The 21,320-nt window shown below is 35.0% G+C and overlaps 1 protein-coding gene across 1 annotated transcript in view; it reads left to right on the top strand.

The window, feature by feature from the left end:
• Positions 1–21,320, top strand: part of LOC149960199 (glutamate receptor U1-like) — a 33,735-nt gene that overhangs the window by 7,603 nt on the left and 4,812 nt on the right. Inside the window, exons 4-5 of the mRNA XM_090167409.1 lie at positions 16,360–16,439; positions 18,875–19,004. Of these exons, the coding sequence (XP_090023535.1) occupies positions 16,360–16,439; positions 18,875–19,004 (210 nt within the window). The remainder of the gene's footprint in view (positions 1–16,359; positions 16,440–18,874; positions 19,005–21,320) is intronic.

The raw sequence follows: 21,320 nt of genomic DNA, 5'->3' as shown, positions 1-21,320 counted from the left end.
AACAATAATATTGTCGAAGGCGGCTTGAATCATTTCCAGGGTTACTTCCCAAGGGCGTATTGAACCCCCCCAAATGCTGATGACTGGGGGGGGGGGGGGTGCCTAATAAAAGTCAGTGAAACTTCCGTCAGCACCCCCCCCTTGAAATTTTCCCTCAAAAACCCCCCTGAAATAAAATCCTGGATACGCCCTTGTTACTTCCCGGCAAGCGCTTACAATTCGTTGACGCAGCTCTTCAAGGGTCTCAACCGGAGTGGCGTACACCTTGTCCTTGAAGAAGCCCCAAAGAAAGAACTCCAACGGAGTCAGATCGGGCGACCTTGCTGGCCAGTGTACGGGATCGTTTCTCCCTATCCCTCGTTGTGGAAATTCGTTGTTTAGGTAAACTCTCACGGCTCTGTGGTAATGAGGCGGGGCACCATCTTGCTGGAACCACAGTCTTGCTCGTTGCGCCAACGGCAGTTCGTCAAGTTGTTGTTCTAGCTCATTTCTCTAGAAATCTAAATAACTCTGGCCATTTAGATTTTGCGGTAAGAATACTGGACCAATTAACCGGTTTCCAACACGACCAATCCAAACATTCAAGCGCCCAAATTGAAATTGGTGACGGTGTTCATATCGCTAGTGTTGATTTGTGTCTTCCCAAACATGATTATTTTGGTGATTGTAAGGGTCGTCTCTTGCAAACGAGGATTCATCCGAGAAGAGCATGTTGCGGAGGAATTGTGGGTCGTCGTGCACGGAATTTAGCAGCCAGTTGCCAAACTCCAGCCGTTTTTTAGCGTCTCCATCTCGTACACCGTGGTGAAGCGTTGCTCTGTAAGGATGGTACTTACGCCTATGTAAAATTTCCCAAATGCGAGTTTTACTGCAAGCCAAATCCTTACTCGCCGCGGCACAAATACTATGTGGGTATGCGGGAAAATAGGCTAAAACGGTGTTTTCAAAGTCCAAATCCCGCTGACCAGGCCCACGAAATCGAGGTTGTACGTTACCATACTGGTGAAAGTCATTAACAGCTCGCCTTACAGTAGTTATGAATGGTCTTCTATCTGGATGTCATTGCACAAAGATCTCACTCACTCGTCGTAGATTTCTTCCACCTTCCGCCACTAGTTCCGTACGATCAGCTCTGGAATATTGAGGCATGATTGTTAAGATTGATTACGACAATAATGTTACACAGTTTGTATTACAGTTATTTAAATACTAAATAAATTTAAGGTTTTTACTGACCTTTAAACCTGTGGTCTATTTATCTTCTCGCCTATCAGGGTTAAAATAGGTTTCGAATACGACTACATGCAAACACAGGCATATTAGATTAAAAAACTAATAGGAAAAGTCAATAGCTAAATGAGCCAGATTGTGGTTTCAAAAAAAAATGTGAAATACTGTATTTAAAAACGATGAATAGGGTGAAACGGTTCGGCACATTGGCCAGCAAGGTCGCCAGATCTTACGTAATTTAAATCGCCATTAATAATTTAATTAATTAATTTAATTTCTTCGCCTTTGTCTCCTCGATTTTTCAGCGATGTTTATTGCATTAAACACCAGATTAAAAAATTTCTTACTTTCATAAAGTTACACTACTCTCCCAATGGAATTCAAAAAAAGTTATTTTAGCTTGCCCAACTTGTCACTTTTTCAAGTCGTATTTTGTCAGTGAAAAAGACGTCTATTTTTTTCGCGCCAACGCTATTCGTACGTTTTCGGTGACGCTCTACAATTTTCTCATTGACAATTTTCTTATAGCACCTAGCGGTTAAAATTTAAATTTTCAAAAAACGTGAAAATATTTTTCGATTTAGATGCAATTTTGGTATATAGTGTCCCCCGGCACGTATAATGTACAGTACAAATTTCAACTTTCTAGAAAACATAGTTTTTGAAAAAAAATCTTTTTTTCGAACAAAAAAAAACACCCTGTATATTATCTATATAAAATTCAAATATTTTGACGTCACTGGAACCCTCACAACCAGACGACGTTTTTAACTATATTGAAATGCCTTGCAAGTAGTATCCGGTTTACATTTAGGACGATGATTTTTAAATTTGAAAATTTAATTAAGATATTTTTCTAGATAAAATAATATTTTATTATATTTCGGTTTATTTTCAACATTGACTGTCAAAGGTAAAACGTTTTTTATTGAATTAATTTAAAATAAAACGTTAAGTCAGTGGTGAGTGTATATTATAGAACACGTACTTTTTTGGTTTTGTAATTAGTTAAAACAAACATTACACTTTTATTTCTTTAATATAAAATACTTCACCCACAATTTTATCACAGCTATGTATTAGGAACTATTAAATCCTTCAGTGAATAAAAATCAGGTACTTTAGCTAAATATAAGTAGTTATTTTAAAGGTCTTTGCGTGTATTACGAACAATGTTGTTAAAAAAAACACATAAAACCAAGTAGTTATTTTAAAATTTTCTGTATTTTTTTCATCTCTTCCTTCCTGAGTTCTTCCAGTACTTTCTTCGTCTACGTATTGTCAGAAATACATGTATTTAAAAATTTTATTCGAATAAAAGTCACATAATACCATAAGCCTATCATAAGGTCCCCATAAACAAAGGTCTACCATAGGGGCCCATATTAACGGCGTTGTCCTGGAGAGAAGAAAATTAACGTACGACAATATGGCAGTAGCGACATCTTTTTTTTCAAAATTTCTACATGATTTACATCTAAAATATTCTCTTACTTGATAGAGCAGCCACGCTCGGGTTGATAAATTCCACACAAAACGCGTCTAAATCTCAAATTTGAAAAATAAATACCTTCAGAAACAAGTTATCTTATTTCTAAAAGCCAGTTTTAGGTTCTGATGAATCATTTAAGTTTGAAAGTGATTAAATTGTGATTAAGCCTTGGCTACGGTGCTAAGGGCTCGCGGCGGAGATTTCTCCCGTGTGGTTCTAAGTTTAAAAACGTTCGCGCACGCCTTCCGCGCATTCATAATGCATTTCGGGAAATTTATTTCAGAAATGCGTAGTTGAGGATGTGGCCACTAGGAGGTGCAGATTTTGATTACCTAACTCTTAATAACGGGTATGTGATCGTCAAAAATTTGGCCTAGATCTTTTCTTATGGGGACCTTATGATAGGCTTATGATAACACCTGATTACATCCTGTGGAAATTCTGGAATTTGCTGGTGTACTTTCAGGGTTAGTATTTCAATAGCATGGTCTTCTTTGTTTATATTTTCACCGTGAAATTTTCTGAATTCAATAGTTCTTTCTATAAATTCGGGGGGAAAACAAGCAGGGAGGAAGAAAGCATGTTCCTAACGCGTCACATACTACGTCATCAGTGACGTTTAACAGAATATTTTTACAGGGCTGGCAGATTCGACTAAATTCGTTACGAATTTAGTCAAATCTGCCAGTCCTGTGATTGGACTTTCGCCGGTCGACGTTTATTTTAATCGTTTATATTTAAAATTTCGGTTTTTAAGCAAACTCAAATTAAAAATATAAATAGTATCATCGTGGAATTTGTCCTACAAAGGTGTGTATTATTCTATTATTTAATTTAATAGTTATAACCTTAGTAGCCTAGGCTTAGTAAATAGTGAATAACCTTGGATTAATTATAGAAGTGTTAGCTTCTATTATTAATCCAAGGAATAACCATAGACAAATAATAGAATCTTTTGTTTGTCTATGGAATAACCATCAAACACATTGAATAAGCCTAGATACCTAGATTCAGAGATATTTTTTTAATCCTGAATTTACACTTGACTTCTTTAGAAATATATGGCCTTATAATGGTGGGTCGACGCTGCTGCGTGCCAGGCTGTAAAAGCTCTTCTTTCCGAAATCCTGATGTATCATTCAATACGTTTCCAAGAAATGAAGAACTACGAAGGCAATGGATAGAAGTGATAACTGCGAATACACAAGAAGTTAGTAAGGTCTCTGAGAAAAGGCCATGGTGTACACCCGTCTTGCGGAAACCTATTGGACTGAATCATCATACGGTTTGTGGATACCACTTCAATAGAAGCGGTCGTAAAGACTTTAGAGACAAAGTACCCAAATACTTTGGTAGTGATTTCAATTATCACTGAGTTGATGTTTCTCATGAAGTGGAAATAACCCAAGAAAAAGAAGCTGAAGACGTGCCTTTTCAATCGATTAACTCTACATGTGAAAGCAACTACGCTGTTAAGAGATTTGATGGTAAGTTTTTTTAGTCTTAAAACACCATTTAGATATCTTGAGAAACTCAAATCTTAACGCTATAATTTTCGAGTTTCCAGATCATAACTACAGTTCAACAATCACTTCCGAGTCTGTAACTGAAATTATCATATCACAACGAAATGAGATATACCAGCTTCGTACCGCATTAGAGCAGCATGAAGAGGTAAAAGCTCTCAATCAGGCATTGATTTTGCAAAATGAAGAATTGAAATCAAAACAAAAAATAGATTTTTTACAAGAAAAGAAAAGCATGGAACTCGAGATTAAAGGTTTAAAAGATAGCCTTTCCTCACTCCAGCTTAAGTATTTAGAATACCAAAACAAAGTCCGCAATCTGGAGATGGAGCTGAAACAATCCCAAAGATTCTCTTTGGAAAAGGTTTCACATTCTCCTTCCATGATTAAATTTTATACAGGTTGCCAAAACCTGGAAGGCTTTAATGACTTATTTGAATATATTCAACCTGATTTAAAAAATCTACAATTGTATAATGGGGCATCAGGTTACAAAAGAAAAAGCGATCGGTTAGAATCGGACAATGTCGGTCGTCCAATGGTTCTACCCTTCAGAGATCAACTTTTTATGGTGTTGTGTCGGTTAAAAGTGGGTCTTCTTGAAGAATATTTGTCTTATCGTTTCCACGTTTCATTGTCAACAGTGTCCAATATATGTATTGCGTGGATCGACCTATTGTACCGAAGACTCTCGCAATTACAGATGTGGCCTTCTCGGGCCTTGGTAAATGAATATTTGCCTGAAGAATTCAAAGATAAGTATTCTACTACTCGCGTCATTTTGGATGCTTCAGAGTTGTTTATTCAGAAACCGAATGACTTTCGAGCTCAAAGCGATACTTGGTCTTCGTACAAGACACATAATACCGCAAAAGGATTAATTGGTATTACGCCTAATGGTTTCATAAGCTTCGTTTCAGAGTTAGTGCCTGGGCGTATGTCAGATAAAGAGCTTACTGAACAAAGCGGAATAATCAATTTATTAGAGAGAGGGGATAGTGTTATGAGTGATAAGGGCTTTCTAATCGAAGAGCTTTTAAAAGACAAAGAAGTAGGACTGAACATGCCTCCATTTTGGAAAAATAAAGCTCAGCTTTCATTTGAAGAAGAAATGGAAACTAGAGAGATAGCTAGCGTACGGATCCATGTTGAAAGGGTCATACGAATAATTAAAAAATACTATATTTTAAGTACTATTTTTCCTAATACAATGCATAAGCAACTCAATAAGATCTGGAAAATTTGTGTTTACCTTGTTAATTTTTGTAACGAACCGCTACTTGATGTTAAAAAGTAAATCGCGGATATTCCTGCAAAATAAGTTCATTAATAAATTTAAGTGAAAAATCAAATATTCAACTCATTTATTTTTTAATTTGTTCATTAATATTCATGTACACTGTATATTTAAAAAAAAATCAGGTACATTGTAATAATTTAAAATGACTCATTTAGCTTTTCAAAATATGATATGCCGCAATCTACATAAATTGACATAAGTTTAGGAACCATTGTACCATAAAAAAAAGTTGAATTAAAAGGTATTCTCTCACAATGAGGCTTGTCATTGCCACAGTCAACTAGTAGATCGCACCATTCGAGGTTTGTCAAACCAAGTTGGCCTTGAATCTGAAAATAATGATGATGATTTCGATTTAAGATAATTTTTCCATTTTCATCAATTTTCAGAAAATTTACACTGGGTTATTTAATTGCAAGTACTTTCTCAATGCTTAGGCTTAATTAATGGCATTTAGATAAAGTTTTGATTTCTAGTAATCCATATCCTACATCTTCGTGATACACTAAGCAATCTGGAGAAGCACCGAGCATAGGAAAGGATGGATTAACATATAAACCTACTGAAAATGTGGTCACATTGGGGTGAATGATTTTATATTTCATCGTTGCAGTTGTTTCATTTTTTAAACCAAATTGAACGTACATGTTCCTGGACAAATCTGTGCTACTGAAAACTGCTTTCAATAAGGCTTCATTTGCTTCTTTGCGTCTCTTGCATATTACTCCAAATTTAGAAGCAGTGATTCTTTCCTTTCGCTCAGATTTCCACAATAAACAGTTAGATTGTCCTCTAGTCTCAACTTCTAATGTTACAGCATCTTTCAATGTAAGTGCAATTAGAGAATTTAGCTTTTCATTCCCTGGTATCTCAAGCAGTCCCCTTGGCAAGGGGATTTGTCGCACTGTAGGATGCGTTAATGTAGAAATTGCTTCTTGAGGTAAATGAAGTGCAGCTCCATCAGCAGGACGAAAACTGTTTTCCGCTTGAATCCGAGATAGAAAGGACCGTTTATTCTGCGGTGTAAATCGTTCCGCAACTAAGCTTTCTATGCGCAAAGTCATATTATGTTTGTCATCATTCTGTTCATTTTGATGTAGTTGTTTAACACTGCAGGGTCATTCCATGTCAAATGTCCCGTTTTTGAAAAAAATTCCCCACGGCACCATGCGCGATTTCGACGAAAATTTACACGTTAGTAATTGAGATAATTTTGGTGGGAAATCCAAATTCTTAGCCCTTAACTCATCGTAGTTTTTAAAATATGATTTTTTAATAATTTTATGTATAAAGTGTTTATTTTCAAAACGACGAAAGTACCGGTATTTTCGTTCAAATAATTCTAAAAGTATTAAAGGTAGCCCCATCAAACTTTTTACACTATAAATATGGGTAGTAGAGAGTAACATGGATAAATATTATACAATTTGTTTAATTAGATTTTTAATTATAAATTGTTGAAAACGACGACCTTTACTCGAATGTCGCCAACTGAGGTAAACTAAAAAGGTTTCTGTCGCGAAGGTATTAAATATGAAATAAATATTGAAGTTTATAATAAGTAAAATGGACCCAATAAACACGAAAATTGCGTTTAAAAAATTCTAGTAAATTTAGTTTCTGAAATATAGCTACTTGAACCGATCCATTTTTTGAAAAACTGCAAAACATGGTAGTGCTTTAGGAGAAATTACGGTACAAAGGACAAAAATATACAGAAAACAAATAACACCGTTAGAAAGCTGAGATTTCAAGCTACGAAATGCATAAATAAAAAAGATGTATATGAGAGACCTTCAACCCAAAAAATAACTCTTAAAAAGATGCTATTTTATCTTAAAAACAAATGTTATTTTACATTTTATAATACAGAACAAAAAACTTTAGAGCAAAATATTTTAATTTTGGTTTGGTTTTTGGGTGTTCTATTATTACTATTAATAAATCCTTAAATAATTAAGGAACTAAACAAGAAATAAAAATTTTATCTGCGAAATTTTGATCGAAACAATGAAAAATTATTTTCCAACGTCTTTCAGGAGTAAAATTTTCTTGTGATCTAATTTTCTAAGAACAATTAGAACATACGTTTTACCATCAGAACGTATTTCAGGTTTAACTACTGATATTATATTTTGAAACGGCACCCAGAATACGTCTTCTCTTCTTGGACAAGAAAGCTTAAGATCTTTTCTACGAAAGAAACTAACAGATACGTCTTCTAAATATAATATCAGTAGTTAAACCTGAAATACGTTCTGATGGTAAAACTTATGTTCTAATTGTTCTTAGAAAATTAGATCACAAGAAAATTTTGCTCCTGAAAGACGTTGGAAAATAATTTTTTTTCATTGTTTCGATCAAAATTTCGCAGATAAAATTTTTATTTCTTGTTTAGTTCCTTAATTATTGAAGGATTTATTAATAGTAATAATAGAACACCCAAAAACCAAACCAAAATTAAAATATTTTGCTCTAAAGTTTTTGTTCTGTATTATAAAATGTAAAATAACATTTGTTTTTAAGATAAAATAGCATATTTTTAAGAGTTATTTTTTGGGTTGAAGGTCTCTCATATACATCTTTTTTATTTATGCATTTCGTAGCTTGAAATCTCAGCTTTCGAACGGTGTTATTTGTTTTCTGTATATTTTTGTCCTTTATACCGTAATTTCCCCTAAAGCACTACCATGTTTTGCAGTTTTTCAAAAAATGGATCGGTTTAAGTAGCTATATTTAAGAAACTAAATTTACTAGAATTTTTTCAACGCAATTTTCGTGTTTATTGGGTCCATTTTACTTATTATAAACTTCAATATTTATTTCATATTTAATACCTTCGCGACAGAAACCTTTTTAGTTTACCTCAGTTGGCGACATTCGAGTAAAAGTCGTCGTTTTCAACAATTTATAATTAAAAATCTAATTAAACAAATTGTATAATATTTATGCTATATACTCTCTACTACCCATATTTATAGTGTAAAAAGTTTGATGGGGCTACCTTTAATACTTTTAGAATTATTTGAACGAAAATACCGGTACTTTCGGCGTTTTGAAAATGAACACTTTATACATAATATTTTTAAAAAATCATATTTTAAAAACTACGATGAATTTAGAGCTAAGAATTTGGGTTTCCCACCAAAATTATCTTACTTACTAACGTGAAAATTTTCGTCGAAATCGCGCATGGTGCCGTGGGGAATTTTTTTCAAAAACGGGACATTTGACATGGAATGACCCTGCAGTAATTTAGCTGATTTTTTGACCTTTCTAATAGTGCAACACTTGAATTTCCTGGAGTATGTCTTACAAATTCAAGCTGATCAATTTTTTTCATTGAAACACTCCCTTGCGCTGTTGGTGCACTCCAAGTTCGTGCTTTTTGGGTGCAGGCCTGATTATCGGAACGAATACCTTCCCATCTCTCTTACAGTCTAAAATGTACCAAAGTACGGCTCCTACATGTTTGCAGGCTCCTCCAGCCCCAGCTTTGCAACCGCACCAAGCGGTTTCTACTAAACCTGTTTGGGAGCTTAATTGAATAGTTACATTATATTTAGAATGGAGAGTGAAGGAGCCTTCTACTTTGCTTTTGATGTATATGCTAGAAGGGGAGGCTGATGGAGAAATGTTGCTTGAACTAGGCTGATAAATAGAACTGGAGCCAGAACTTAATAGTAGATCAGATACTTTACTAGCTTTGAACATTCTATATCCTAATGTCAAATGCTTTTTGGCCTTAGCATTCCTGTGATGTTTGATAATGGAAGTTTCTTTAAAAATCTTTGGCACTATTTTAAGTTGTTTCGTCCAGTTTCCAGTAGGTAATTTTATCTTGTTGTTAATGGCTTTAATTTTATCAGATTTCTTTTTTTGTCTATTAAAAACAGTAATATTTTAAAACTATGTATATATTATACGTAATTATTTTAATAACAACTTACTTCGTAAATGTAGAATTTGTTTAGTCCATTTTCAGCACTAGGCCTAGGCCTAACCTTTTAAAAAAAACCGTGACCTACTGACCTAGCAATTATTTCGGGTGGAAGTGACGTAGTAGTGACGTTTCACTGACGTAGAACGACCCATGTTAAACAAGTTGGATAAGCGTAATTAATTTATAGAAAGAACTATTTAGATTTGTTGAGAATGGTCTAATAAATATTTCGACGGCTCTGCTAATCCAGAATCCTCCATAGGAAAGTTCACTGATCCACGATGGGATTGCTTTAGAGTACGTGTGATCCTTTTTTGAGTCTTCAGCTTCATCTTTCACAAGTTTAGGATATTTTATATTTAGTTTTTTTGCAACCCAACCCGAAATAAATTCATGACCGATTTGTTCGGTTGTTGATAAATCTAAATTTGTACATTTTCCTGTAATTTTATTAGTGGTATTCTGTAGCATCGGCTGTGTCGTTTCAATTAAATGTAGAGCAGAATCTTCATGTTGCGACTTATTCTGTTCGCAGAGATTGTCAACATCAATCCCAACTGAACGCAAAACATTTGCTACAACATACGTTTCTGTTTTCTTCTTATTATTGCTATGCTCTGCAGTTTCTACAAGTTCCCGTATAGAGTTTGCTGTTATAAATTTATCTGATGTCTGTGATATAGTGTTAGGATTATTCTGCACCATTCCAGGGTTCTTTCCTAGCATCCCTATTATCATCCTGTAAATGGCATTCAAAGCGGTGGGGTGGTCATCAAGACCACCTCTACTTCTAAGTTGAGAGAAATAGTTCTGTAAAAGATCTTGATTTAACCGGTGACACAGTATGTAACTGATACCAAATGATGTCATAATAATGCCTTTTTGGAATACTTGAAATCCTTGCTTTCCTATACATGTCATACTTGAGGCAACTTGAATCATATCATCCAAGCACTTGTATTTGATACTTAAACTAGTACCATATCCACTTTTCTTAGGGCAATTTACTACAGTCTTTATTCTACTATACAGAACATCAAACCAATCGTTTACCAAATCGGATGAAGTCAGCAGTATCTAAAGCAACTTGTTTATTCTCTCCGGGCATAAAACGACACAAAGCGCAAGCAATTGAATTTGACACAAGCTCAGCTGCCATTCTCACATTTTGACGCTCAGTTTTCTTGCAGAGTATGTGTAGTGGCCTGACGCGATGACAAGCATTTATTTCTCCAGAATCCATTTCTAGTAAAGCTTTTATTGGTTCGATGCTTACTATTTCACCATCAATTAGAGAAAATCCGCAATCTAAAAGCCAGTTTCTGAGCAATTTTAATAAGTGAGGCGCATCTGCGAAGAAGAAAATTTTTGTTTCTGGAGCTTTAGTTGGTGGAGTGAAGATTGCAGTTTTGGTGAAAGATACTCCAAGCTCCCTCCATAGACCCTGATTACCACCACCCATGTCTGAGACGCAAGAAACCACACGATAATTAATCAAGTGAAGTTCGGAGATCAGGCTAAAGAGGATTTTTTTGTCATTTACTGATCGAATTCAAAGTAAATAGGCTGTTTCCAATCTCCAAAGAGCCCCTTAACCATGACAACTTTATCTCGTTTAGCATCGTACTCATAGCATGCTTTAATCTTAACTTCATCGAAGCTTAGGACTCTTAATCGTTCAAGGTCGGACATCTTTTGGCCAGCTATATTCATTTTTTTTAAACATCTTTTAATAATCCCTGAGTTACATCTATTTTGGAAGCATACTTTTGTACTGTGGAAATTCCAGGTAAAGGGTACTTTAACTCTTTTCTCATGTATAAATATGAACTTTTGCTGAAGTAACGAAGAGTGAAAGCCTGTGATATTTCTTCGTTTGTCCAATGTGCCCTTTTTTGTTTCCAAAAAAAATATCCTGAAACTTAGGAAGTAATGATTCTTTTTTTTCTTTTTAATAATAGATAACTTAAATTGTTGTTTATTCAAACGATTAATCTCATTTTTCATTGAACTTATGGCAATGGACTGTTGAGCAATTGTAGTGTCTTTATCTTTGAGCATCTTTTCTGCTAAAATCAACTGTTTTTTACATTAGAGTAATGATTTTCGATATCAGTTTTCTCATTCAATAAATTGCCAAAATCTTGATTTTGGATATGATCAGAATGGCTTAGGTCAAGTACCGCAGAATCAGAAAACAATCGGCTATCATTGCTTGTAATACTGTCAAAAAGTGACGTATTAGCAGAAGTTTATAATAAACCCCTTCGGGGGAAGTATTCAACTTCCCATTGAGCCCATGTTATTATAATGATACATCATTCCGCGACAGTTCAAAAACCGCGCGTCACTACGGTCGCTATTCATTCGTTCTTAAAATCATGACGTTTTTTAAAATAAAAGTAGTACCAGAGGTCGACATCGGAGGATTTTTTTATTAAAAATAAAATGGCGGGAATCTACCGAGTTGGCAGTGGTGTTAATAAGGAAACACAATGTAATTTTTATATAAAAGATAATTTAAATAAGTCATTTCAGACTCGTGAATCAACAATTAAGAAATCAGTTAGTGGCAAGCGAACTAAAAATATAAAAGAACCTATACATCAACCAAAAAGGATTAATTATTGTCAGAGCCAATTAAGGCCTAACCACAATCACGATTTACGAAACACTAAAATAAGCCAGCCACTCTTAGCAACTTTACAGGTAAGAATAAATTATAATAGGGAATCTTATATATTACTTCTTTGGGTGTAATTTTAATGCTTGGTTTATTTATAGATCCATATTTGCTGGTAGTGTATGCACTGGGTTTTAACTAATGAGTCAGTAATGACATGGTGAATTGGTTCAGTGTATCAAAGATCTTTAACTATCAACCCGCGTTTATACCAACTCATCTACTAAGAAGAAACCTTTCCTCAGGTAGACTAGGAGTTGCGATAAAAGATGTATAGAAATAGTCAAGTTTATTTGGAATGCATCAAGAGCTTACCGAGCCAATTTGATGTAGTACCGTAAAAGTGTTTGTCAGTTAATTTTCCACGCTTATATCATTTGTTACAATTTATACCTTGACTAGGCTATGTAAATGCCAGATAATAAGGTAGAACAACAACGTATATCAAAAAGCAGGACCATTGTTTTACGTGTGATCAATATATTTAGCTATAAATTGTTTTAGACAATTACCAATTTTTGTACACTCGTGAAATTGCTGTTTTTCTATTTATTTTATAACTAGATTTATTTTAATTGCTATCAGCTAAGTTTTGAAATAAATATATTCCCAAAAACAATATGATATGGCTCATTTTCTAACAGAGAATTCTTTTCGGAAAATGTTGACTTATAATAGTAATTAATCTTATTTTCATTCGTTATTTTATTGGTGCCCAAATCATATTATCAAAATATATTTTTAAAATAAAAAAACCATTAAACTGTGTAATAAATGCAATAATAAGAGTAAGAAAATTATATAATCAGAAAAAACATTTTCATGCACTATTTTATGGCTTTAAAAAAGATTTTGGATAACCTCTCATTCTTCAGAAACTGATTTGCTTTCCCTTCGTGGCTATATTATATAAATATATTTTAATAAAATAACGGATTTAACTATAAAAATTATAAAAACTAATAATAAAATTAGAGTAAGAAAATTATTAATTAGAAGAGCCAATCTTCCATTATCAAAATGTAAGCCAACCATAACCACGTGATTGCTTTTTGCGTCAAAACTCGAGCTCTCCTATTGGTCCGTGACTTGGGTATAAAAATTCGGAAAAATTACAGCGTCGCCGATTAACAGGAATCGCTAAAACGTCTCTGCACCGCGATTTCGGTTGCGAGGATCGCAAAATAAACAGCTCGCTAAATCTGAATCGCTAAATTGCGATCCTGTTAAAATTAACAGGAATCGCAAAACGTCTCTGCACCGGGCGCTTTAAAGCTTGTAAAAGAGCTTTGAAACACAGAGTGTCAATAAATTAGTTATGCAATTCCAGAATAGTAGTTCCTTGAACATCAATATTAAACATAAACGTTTGGCTTTTACAGCTAAATAATATATCATCTAAACATTCCATAAAGTTCTCTATATTTTTTAGTTCCTCCATAATCTTGAATACAAAAAATATCTCATTTAGTATTAAAATAATTCTACAAAATCGCAATAGCATTCCTTAAAAAGTTTACTGCAACCAAAAAAACCCAGCCAACCCTCACTGTACTGTAAACGTTCCTTACATAAGTCTAGTTTATTAAAGCGGACGACGGAATGGATAACGGCGGCAAACGCTCGTGGCGTAGGATTATAACCAACCGCGAGTAGGCTCTGTTTGTATTCCGCCACGTTTAAGCAAAACCCCTGAAGTGCCGCGGAATGATGTATCACAAATAAAGTGAAGTTGAATACTTCCCCCGAAGGGGTTTATTATAAACTTCTGGTTGACAAATTAGACATAATTTGAGTTGCTGAAGTTGTAGTCTTCTTAATTGGAGAAATTGTAGTAAATACTGTTGACTTAGTTGGTTTTTGTACTTTAGGTGAACTAAACATTGCAGGTTGTGATGTTTCTACAGAATTTAATGTATTGAGAATGTTTTTCTCATTCTCTCGTATTTGAATTCTTGTTTCTCTTGCCAGATAACTTAAATTACCTTGGTTTTCTTAAGTACATTTGGTAATATTAATTGAAGGAATTGAACCTTCCGCCAGGATGCGGTTTGGGGTTTCTCCGAGAAGTTTAGCTTTTAGATCTGGTACAAAATCATTTTCAAGAAAATGTTCGGAACATATTCGCGAGTTGTTAATATTAAATTGTTTCGTTTCACTTTTAAACCTTGTTTTTTCATAGTAGTTGTTACAAATTCCAATAGAGCAGCGTGTTCCCGGCATTTTCTATGAGCGAAATAAATATTAATTATTTTAAAAAGACTTTAAATTACTTAAATAATACATACCTAAAATGAATAATAATAAAAGACTAAAATGACTACATGTTTCATTCAATTCCCTAATGCTTTACATTGTCGACTAGACGCGTAAAGGGTTCTAATCACGACACACAGATTCGTCTGCTCTCAAATCTGTCACTTGATCAAAACCAAAACTGCCTTTTATAGGCAACCTTTATTAGTCTATTTTCTACGGACCTTAAGGCTAGAAAACCTTATACAGTTCGATATTCATGATTAAAATTAAAACATTCATGATATAGCTGAATACTTTTCGCCTGTTCTCGGACTAAAGGTGTACTCATTTAACCCTAAAACGAACTCTTCGCCTGTTCCGGGCCCGAGAAATACTCTACACCAGAATTTTAGGGCTATTCTTTTTAATCCTTTTGAAAATGAGGTGTAAAAGAGCCAGAATTTATATGCTAAAAAAGTCGCACGCAGCCTTTTTGGAAAAACGCTTTTACACCGACTCAAACTATTCGCCACCACAGAATCGAACTAAAATACGTCATGGGATTACTCTACTTACCCCATTCCGAAATCCCGGAACAAACGAAAAATATCCACTTTATGTAGATATGATTGCGAAATCTTATTCATTTATAGGTAAAAGTTATAAACAATCCCTTGTATACAAGGAAATAACGTTCCTTCGTTGACTACGTATTTAAGTAAATATTCCATTTACAATATTGATATATTTGGATAAATGTTCTGGACTATCTTAGCAATGTCCTTCTATAGACCGATTTCAGATTCGCCGAAATTCCATGAACAAGGATTTTCCCGCTGTTAACCATGCTATAAACTATCGGCGTTCAGCACCACGCTCATTATTATATTGGCTTCAATGCAAAAACTATTCTAAAAATAATTTTCCGCTAGGGGCGCTCAACGCCGAGAGATATTTTAGTTCGTAGGTTAACATAGAAACTTCAACGAATGTATTGGCCGCTATTGCGCGAGTGCCAAATTTGGCCGTGGTCTAGGTGACAAAGAACGCCGTGGGTCGTTGGAGTACTTTAACCTACCGCCCATCGGGTGGTTGTCATACTTCCGCCACGGATATCCTATCCCTTTGTATCAACCCGTAGACCTTGCCGTAGGTATTTTTAATAGAGACGAGCGGACTGAAAAGGTGCTTAAATAAAACATCTTCAAGGAAATCGACAAGAGGTAAGATTTAAGAGAGCCAGGGGGGCGATTCTGTAAAAAATCGAATGGGAATTCGATCTCGATACCATATACCATGTCGAAATTGACTTCGACAATTTGCATTGATTTATGCTTATTCTAAATCTTTACCGAATACGATTCGTAGAGATCTCGAAGTTCGAAATCTAGTTTTCGATCGAAAATTGGATTTCGAATATATTTACAGAATAGGCCCCCTGGACCTGCATGTTACTGTTTCTATAGTGCTGATTGAAATAATGGAAACTTTATACCGGTAAACAGAAGGTCGTGTTTTTGTTAAACATTAATATGTTAAGAAAACTACCTGGTTAAAAGGAAACACTTGTTGAATACCGTACAGGTGAAAAGTTTTAATTGTTTTCAACAAGCACTACGTAACTGTAATTTGCAGGTCCTGTCTCTCAGAAATATTACTTCTTGGCAATTTCATTGAAGATGTATTATTGAAGAGTCTATTGTCCCACCTGCTCCGTGTGAATGGGCTGACGTGAGAGATATAGAATTGTGTGTGAAATACTACCTCTACTCTATACATTTGAGGTCAAGCTGACTTATTTACCCGCCTTTTTTACCCTAACGTATTTTCGCGTGTAAAATGAATTTTGAGATAGATCGATTATACCAGAAGAAACTGTTATTTTCGTTTCTGTAACTATAGGTACAAAGAAAATATACTGCCAACTAAATATTTTTTAACACGCAGATTTTCCCCTTCGTAAACAAAGAAGAAACGGGAATTGACAACCAAATCATGAAAACTATGGCCCAAAAGTTCAATTTCAAGTAAGCGTTATTCAAAGTTTTGAAATTTACGTCGTCACGCGTATTTTTTTACTTTCCCAATAGACGCTTCAATAAAACATCTTCAAGGAAATTGCCAAGATATGATATTTACGAGAGCCAGGACCTGCAAGTGACTGTTTATATAGTACTTGTTGAAAAAATATAAACTTTTCACCTATACGGTATACATAAAGTGTTTCCTTTTAACCAGGTAGCTTTTTTTGACGTATTAAATCAAGGGCCGGTTCTATCATTGCATGCTACCTGTATTATGAAAAGGCCCATGTTATTAGAGATGGCCATTAATCTATCCGTTCTTAGAAAAACGCGACTTTACTGGAGAGCGTGGTGCCATCTATTTATGACAAAGGAAACTAAAATTAAAAATAGCCAAATGATAACGTCGCCAGAGAGCCATTGCAGAGTATTATAGTTAGACAGCTTATACTCTATTTAGGAAACTTTAACCTAAATTATATATCAGGTGTAAAAATATTGTTTATAATTGCTGTAATTTATGTTATTGAGCAATATACAAACGATCCAATCAACGCGAGGGGTACCTATAAGTCCCACCTTTTGATTTCGACGCTAGCGACATCTATTGAAAAAATAGCTACTTCACGTCGAGCCGCGACGTTCTATTTACAGGTGAAAAGTTACTATTATTTCAACAAGCACTATATAAACGGTACCTTGTAGGTCCGGGCTCTGGGAAATATTATTTCTTGGCAATTTCCTTGAAGATGTTTTATTGAAGCGTCTATTCGCTTTTAGTATAACCAAAAATGAATTTATTGATAATTGGGGAGAATGGTCTTCCAATCCACCTCGCGATCTTCCAGGTGACTTTTTCCTTAATAATTTTTATAATAGTTTTAATAATAATAAATTATAAATAAATACTTTTTGGTTTAATTAACGAAGTAAGCTTTCTTATGCAAAGTTACGTGACAAAATTCATTCAAATTAGTTAACTTCCATGAAGATGATGAACATTTCACCATTTGAGTCGGTGAAAAATAAATAAATAATAATAATAACTAATAAATTTAGTTATAAAATTAGGAACCGATTTACGTAAGGGAGAACTTGAAATCGTCTAATTATTAATTTTAATGTAAGATTCAGAAGCCGCCATCTTTGACCAAAATCGAAAACATCTATTCACAAATAGTAAATTTTTTCCCAAAATCAAACTACTTCTAAATATATTTTTAGAAAATACTGTGTTCAATCTAAAATTATTACCCTTTTAAAAATAATTAAAATTACATAATATATAAAAATGAAAAACAAGAAAATAATATGAATGAAAAGTAATTTATATTCTTTATATTAATATTACAAAATATATCATATCTAAAAAAGTAATAGAGTTTCAGCAAACCCATTTCTAGGCGTTTACGCGAATGTCTACCAATCTCCTGAATGTTATATTTACAATAATTAAATAATATTATAATATAATACTTACGAATAATGTTTTGCATTCCTTTTACCAAAAGTAAATAGGGGGAGAAAGTCTGGCACTTGGGTCCAATAGCACGACGCGATGTCTTATTTGAGGGGTAAAATTTTGGGCTTCGGAAGGAAATGACTTCCCCCTCGCCTCTTTACAGGGACACAAAGGTATCGGTTGTACTCCGCCACGATGAAAAATAGTTCTCTATAAAATACGTGAATATTAAACTTTTGCTTTCGATAACTTGGTTAATTTAGTTCCTAAATAAAGTAGATATATGATAGAAACTAAAATGCGACATTTTAAAAATAATAACACGACTTTTGAAAAGAAATAAACCGTAACTGGAGTAACACTCTGTTAATCGTGGAGAGTGTGGCGCCATCTAAGAGCAGAGATCGGGACTAATTGGTAAATCTACGACGTTAATGCCTAACAATTTGCAAGTTTAACCGAAATAATAGCTATAGCTACGAGCTTTTTTTGTTTATTTTACAATTGATATAGTAATTATTAATTAAAATCAACCGTTATCGAAGGAAATAATGGTCAGTATTTGACAGAGAGACTATTTGAAATCGCGAGGCGGTGACATGGTTGCCAGGGAATAAAATTCAAAATTTTCATCTTGAGCGCGGACCGGAAAACCACAAATCGCCTACTTCGCGCGTAATATGCTATCCTTATTGGTTATAAATATCACGTGATCACTAGCTCTTTAAAAAGGTTGTCAAACATGGTGGAAGATAAAATCTGAAGGCAGTGATAGACTTTCTCCCCCTATTTACTTTTGCTTTTACAAAATGGCGTTCTAGACCTAACATCAAAATGGAGCCAAAAATGGGGCGGGGCGTCAGTATAACATCATAACAGCAGAGCTATAAGCAGCAGTCCCAGGTTCTTCCTTGCGTAAATTAGTTCTTGATAAAATCATTCTAAGCTTAGTATATTTATTTTTCCAATAATGCAGGCCAGTGTTTATAGCTCCTCCTGACGGGCAATGGGGAAACATGAACAAAGGAAATTGGTCAGGCGTCGTCGGAATGCTGCATCGTGAGATAAGTACTAAAATAATAAACTATCAGTATCATAGCAAGGGCGTATCCAGGATTTCGAGCGGGGCTCAAACTTTCCACAGCCCTTGAGACTTAGGCTGCTTTCAGATATAATCCGATGAGTAGAGAGTTTTAAAGCCAGACCCGACCAGATTAAAAAATCCAATTTTTAAACCAGCCCCGAACCGACCCGCCAAAGTTGAAACCCGACCCGGCCCGGCCCGAGAAAATGTTTTAAATTTGAAACCCGACCCGATGAAATTGAAATCCGGCCCGACCCGAAAAACTTTTTTATGTTTTATACGCTTGTACTAAATGCTATTTTTAAAACTGCGCGCGAAGTGGGACTTGGTCGGCCCATTGCTGCGCCTTTGGTCCGCATGAGTGACTTGAGTCGAGGGTGCGCCCATCAGTAGTGGCGTTTTACTACCCATGCTGGATTTGTCACCTGTCCGGGCTTGTGGACGCTGGCGTAGGGCATTCCAATGATAGACCTCCGGTGGTGTGGTTTAAATCTTACCGGTACACCGGGCTATTAATGTGACACATGTACTAAATGCTAGAGCGGACTCCCAGATTCAAATTTTTTCAGTAGATGGCGCTTGGAGCTCTTTGAGAAACAGTTAAAAGTTAGTGAACTTGCCAAGAGTATGATTAACACGTGATCATGATTAGCTTTCTGTATGTAGAGATTTGCTGTTGCGAATAAAATGGAAACTTGAAGGCCCGAACACTAATATATAAAAAGCCCGACTCTACCTGGTCAGTTCAGTTATAGCGTTTTCCCTTTGACTGCTCTCGATCAGTCTAATGAACATTTTTATGTTCCATTAGCGTGCTCCGATCAAGTTTTGCATGATCCATTTCCCGCTCTCGGGTGCTCCGAGATCGCTCAAAACCGATCTGCCGATTTCGACAGATAAACGGATCGAGATCGAGATCGGAGAAAATTTTTGCGTATTCCTTTTATAATTTTTTGGCAGACCAAAACGCGAAAATTCAAATTCCTAGCAGACGAAAAACAACAAAGCGCGAGAATATATTGCAGTTATACTATGCAGATCTATGACGTCAGAGACAGATTCCGAGCGAATCTCGAGCAATTAAATGGAAAACGCTATAAGAAACCGGTGTAAGCTGTTACTCATCGGTGTCACTGGTGAGAGTTTCGTTTGATATCGTATTTTCACGCGTTTACAAAACAAATATTCCCAAAACTCTTAAAGGCCGAGAAGATAAATTCTATTTCTCGTGCGCGAATTTTGACCCCCGCAAAACTGAACTGGACGATTTCTTGAGGAGTGACAGCGTGGACAGCTTGAATGACGGCTCAGACCGTTTTTGAATATAATATTGATAATGAGCATCACTCAATCTGTCAGAGCTGTCAAGTAAGTTGTTAGAGATGTCAACGAGGGGTCGGACACTTGCCATTATTTTGTACGGGATTTCGGGATTTCGTAGAGATTTTGGCGATTTTATCATTACTTTTTGAAGTGATTTTGGGATTTCAATGTTAATTTACCATAGAGAGAGTTTAAAGATTTTGCGATTTTAGACAAAGTGTACGGGAATTTGGTAAATTTCCGACCCCTCGGATGTCAATTAGTTATCACTCGTCAAAAAAAAAATAAGTACCGGATGAGAGGGGTGGGTGTAAAATAGTTAGAACGCGTCCCCTCTTTTACCCCCTTAGTATTTAATTCAAAGTTAATAATATGTGCGTGTTTAAATTTATTGTATAGTGTAATTTGTGATGTAAAATATAAAATTGATAAAAATGTAAAACTTCCCTTTCCTGTAAATAATTGGTGTATAATTTGTTATTCAATTCATTTCATTTATTTTGTTTCCATTTGGCGTATGTTTAATATGTATCTGTATTGTATCAATATATTTTGCTGTTTAATTTGTATTTTGAATTTATTTGTGGGAAAATTGGTTTCTTTTATGGTAATTGCGAAATCAAGGCTACTGTATGGGAGCCACCAGTTGATAAATATTGTGAAACGGGTAGGGCCGCGGAAATTGGGCAGAGGGTTAAGCCCGCCAGCTCTTTTTCCTCTTGTCGCCATTGTATTTGGAGAGAACGGGGAAACCGAGAAGTGGAAAGTTTCCAAAATATTGAAAGGAGAAATCCCGTGTTGTACGGGGTTTTTCCGAACATAAGACTAATTTTAGCGGTCAAGGAAGAGACTATAGTCGGTCTTAAGTCAGTTAGCAAGAACTCTCAACGAAAATCGGTCGCGGTAGAGACCACCTCTCCAGTTAGCGAGAAATTTACTTTCATTTACGCGAAGTGTAGCGTCTTGCAGTTATAATAAAGTTGTTTTGTTTAATCATCGCCTCGTCATTAAATAA

The sequence above is a fragment of the Leiobunum rupestre genome, chromosome 2 (assembly GCF_980474605.1).
Source record: "Leiobunum rupestre chromosome 2, qqLeiRupe1.1.hap1, whole genome shotgun sequence".
Lineage (NCBI taxonomy): Eukaryota > Metazoa > Arthropoda > Arachnida > Opiliones > Sclerosomatidae > Leiobunum > Leiobunum rupestre.
Note: the sequence above shows the minus strand (reverse complement) of the source record. Positions and strands in the feature narration are given on the sequence as shown.